Raw genomic sequence first — 4,378 nt, 5'->3', positions numbered from 1 at the left:
ATCAAACCATCAGTTTATCACAAAGATGTAGCTTCAAGAAGCAGTTAAGTTGTTTAAATTAGTTAATTTTTGTTTGAAGTAATGCAAAAAACATGACAAAATAATCATTTAAACGTGAGTGTGGGTTGAAGTTTTTCATCTTTTTTCTTGCTGCAGCCCTTCTCATTACAGATCCAAACGGTCAAAGTCAGCCTAGATTCCCACAATCTGACTCTCGGCTCCATTTCTCCCCTCCGTTGGTTCTTCGGCGTTCAGTCATCCTCTCTGCCCCGCTTTATCCCGGCTCAATATCCCATCTCCTCAACCCTGCGATAAATATTTATCTTTTATCTCACTCCAGTCTCTTCGGCGCTCCATTTATTGAGTCTATCTATCGAATCTAGCTAGCTCTAGCTTGTGATGCTTATCAAAAGGTTTCCTAACAATAGGCGCTGCTAGGCAACCAGACGTGGTGGGAGGGTGGGAGCGCTGCAGGATTCAGTGGTTTCTATTAGGGGTAGAAATGATCCCTCAGTTTGAGATATAAGTGATGATAACTCCTTTTCTTTTTGTCCATCAATCCCCATAATTTAACCCATTAATTAACCCATTTTAGGAAACATTCCTAACTGAGAGATGTATGTGCCTTCCCTAAGAGGGCCAATGTAAACACATACCTCAGATCATTTGTTCCCTCAGCTGCAGGGTTTCTAAATAAGCTTTATGATAACTGACCTGATGACATTTATTATGTATATCTATGTTTCTATATATTGTAATGTGCTGTTTTATGGTATGAATTTTGTTGTCGACTGCTGTTGCAAATCAAATCGTGACAATAAAGACTTTCTAATCTAATCTAATCTAATCTAATCTAATCTAATCTAATCTAATCTAATCTAGGGTTTGATTTTACATTTGAAAGCACCAAGGGGCTGGAATTGACCCGCTTGGTGGCTCTCGTGTTAAAGCCAAAATGTCAGACTTCAGTAAAGTTTATCTTGTTGGGCAATTAGGATGAAGACAATAACTAATAACTTTCTTTTAATATTCTCGCTGCAGGGTTCTCACCAGCATTATAACAATGCAACCCGTTGCGCTGCTGCCTGAAAAAAATGACGCTGCAAATTGGGCCGTTACGCTGTTTTCGAGGGTACATAGCGGGAAAATCATCATTTCTCTGTGTTGATTGTACCCAAATCTGTATGTATAAAATCTATTTTAGATCGCCAAAATGTGCTACACGCGGCTACATGGAAGTCTTAGCTTTTGATTGACACCTAGTTTGGCCAATACAAGGGCTTTGGGGGGTGACTGACAGCCTGAAGAGCCAATTGAGCGTCTCAGACAGTCAAGCCTTTACGTACAAGTCCCACCCTTGCAGATTCAACCAGTCGGGTTGCACACACTCTTTGACCCTATAAACTTCTAGCCAACAAGCCGGTGTATCAGATACCACGATTGTTTTTGTGTGGAGACGGTGGAAGCCGTCCGCCCCCCGCTAAGCTGTCGAAAAAATCCTGGCGAGGACCGTGCGCCGCCTGCTGCAAGAAACCACTCAGACGTGACTTAATTGGCTCAGACAACATGAATTTTACAGGTTTACTGAAACTGCTGACCTCTGTGAGCATTACTAAAGATAAGAATGACATCTTTCTCTCTCCTTGACTTGAATCTTGGAGGAAAAAAATCTCAGTTTTATCGTGATATTACCAGTGTTCTGTGTTAGTGTTAGTTGATGGGAGACACCGAGCTCAAAAACAATTTATAAACATCATTTTAACCCTTTGAACTCCTTAAATTACAAGTGGGTTTGAGAGATATTTGTGTGAGATATTTAACTCTTCAAACACTCTTGAACTGCTCAGCTCCATCTAAAACCAATCTGTAAAAAACTAAACAGTCTGTCTTTTTTTTTTTAGTTTTTTTTTAGTGCAACTGTGGAACCATTAGTGCCCCAGCTGTAGGTCTTTTCGGTTGAACTGGGCTGAACTGCAGGCTGTCTTTACACAGTGCAGAGAGAAGGGAAGTATAGACACAAATTAAACATGTAAGTAGTAAAAATATCTATAGTATGTAGAACCACATGGAAAAATGCTGTACACACTGATTCCACATTTATGAAATCTTCGCAAAATAAATGATCTACAGCTGTGTCATACTGCACAAAAGATCATTTTTGTGCTCTGTCTGCTTCTAGCCACGGTTGTGTTGTTTCCATAGAGGTGCAGGACTTTATGTTGCAGTGAAAAACGAGCCTATAGTGAGTTAAAATGTGACAGGAGCAAAGAAAACAGAGGAACTGTTTGGGGTTTAGAGGGTAAATGATTGTTCTTTAGGGCCTTTTTTTTATAGATACAGCTAAAGAAAAAAGGGGAAAAAACATGGGGTCTGGGCCACCGCGGTAAGAATTCAGTGTTTGGTGTTGGCTGTCTACCAGGTGAGCTGAGGCCACCCACATAAAAACATAGCTACGGGGGATATAGAAGAGTTTTCACACAATAAAGACAAGAGGACACCGAGATGCGCCTCAGAGTCAGGTGCAACTGAGGGGAAAGCACTGTGATCATTCAGTTTTTTTCCACATGCACTTGTGTGTTGTGTGTTGTGTGTGTGTGTGTGTGTGTGTGTGTGTGTGTTTGTTTGTTTACTCACATTGACCACAGCCTCTTTGGTCTGGACCATGTCAGATATCACTCCATCTGTGATCATCAGCAGGNCACATAACAGAGTGACTTCTGCAGCAGGCTTCTCTTTAAGCTGGGTTCTTGATAAGTTTAAGAAGTGTATTTATGTCTATAGTCACTAGAATTGTAAAATTAAATCAACAGACACATAAAGTGGTGTTTGATTTCAGTAGGTTCATCTTCTTTTTACACGAAATGCTTCCTATAAGCATTGCAGAAGAGGAAAGAACCAATCAAACCTCCAATGGAACAGGAATTTAGAAAGCATATGGCACCAGTGTTAGTGTTGCTTTAATTCCCTGGGGTTTCCTCTTTGTGCCACATTTATTTTTCTGGTTGCCATTTTTAATCTGTCCCGAGGAGCAGAAGCTTCGGTGGATGTAAATGGTAAATGGACTGCACTTATATAGCGCCTTTCTACCTTAGCGGCACTCAAAGCGCTTTGCAATGTGTTTCTCATTCACCCATTCACTCACACACTCATACACCGATGACGACAGAGCTGCCATGCAAGGTGCTGCCTGCCATTGGGAGCAACTTCGAGTTCAGCGTCTTGCCCAAGCAGGGGTTCGGACGGGGATCGAACCACCAACCTTACAATCAGAGGACGACCGCTCTGCCACTTGAGCCACAGCCGCCCTTCTTCGAGCCGATGTCAACATCACACGCTGGTAGTTTGTTGCATCTTGCTCAGTTTAATTTTAGGCCCAGGCAGAAGGACAATGTTGGGAACGAGAGCAGGGGAATGACATGCAGCAAGTGTCTGCCTGGCCTGGAGTCAAAGCAGGGACTCAGCTCCTGATCATGTTTTCCTCTCTGTGCTTTGGAGCCTCACCACTTGGCCATGAGGTCACCCATCTGACAGGTTTATTTACAAGCTCAGCCGAGTGTGAAAGCTTTTTTTTTTCTTTTGGCAAAATTATTATGTTTTCATCAATTTCCACTGTGAGGGTTTATTGCACGAATAAAAAAAATGCACATAAAAGCTGGTGGATGAAGCAGCACTAAAGGCAGGAAAGCTAAGCAAAATGTCCCCATGACCCTCCTCGTGTGTCAGGTTTACTCATGTTTATATATTAAACAACAGAGCTACTCACCGTCAAACTCAGCGGGCCCAACACCCACGATGATGATGGACAGAGGGAGCGACGCTGCCTGTTTAGGAGACAAAAGGAATCATTAGATCTTTAATACCTGAAATACAGTTGTGTTCAAAATAATAGCAGTTTTTTTTTTAACATGATGTGCTCATCTTTTTGATATTTTTTTTTTTTTTCTTTGTTGGGACTGCCGCTTATTTTTTTCATCACATGATGAAGAATGTTTTGTTGTTTTTTTTATTTTTTTGCAGACGATGGAGGAAATGATGTTGGTGTGTTTTTAAAAAAATTGGCGTTTTTTGCTTTTTTCTTTCCAACTTCAATTTTTTCTTCATTAACTTGAAAAAAAAATTACGATTTAGCGTTCCTGTGAATCATTAAACTAATATTTAGTTGTATAACCACTGTTTTTGGGAACTGCTTGACATCTGTCGACCGACTTCAGGTACCTGTAAACAGATATTCCAGCTCAGGATGGTTTGACAACCTTCCACAGTTCCTTTGCATTTCTTGGTTTTGTACGGTAAACAGACGAGCATCAAACCATCAGTTTATCACAAAGATGTAGCTTCAAGAAGCAGTTAAGTTGTTTAAATTAGTTAATTTTTGTTT

The 4,378-nt window shown here is 40.9% G+C and overlaps 1 protein-coding gene across 1 annotated transcript in view; it reads right to left on the bottom strand.

The window, feature by feature from the left end:
- The window catches only part of LOC103367790 (copine-9-like), a 109,083-nt gene that overhangs the window by 11,687 nt on the left and 93,018 nt on the right, over positions 1 to 4,378 (bottom strand). Inside the window, exon 18 of the mRNA XM_008295920.1 lies at positions 3,764 to 3,821. Coding sequence (XP_008294142.1) covers positions 3,764 to 3,821 — 58 coding nt within the window. The remainder of the gene's footprint in view (positions 1 to 3,763; positions 3,822 to 4,378) is intronic.

This window comes from Stegastes partitus, unplaced genomic scaffold (genome assembly GCF_000690725.1).
Source record: "Stegastes partitus isolate 25-593 unplaced genomic scaffold, Stegastes_partitus-1.0.2 Scaffold1086, whole genome shotgun sequence".
In the NCBI taxonomy this organism is placed as follows: domain Eukaryota; kingdom Metazoa; phylum Chordata; class Actinopteri; family Pomacentridae; genus Stegastes; species Stegastes partitus.
Note: the sequence above shows the minus strand (reverse complement) of the source record. Positions and strands in the feature narration are given on the sequence as shown.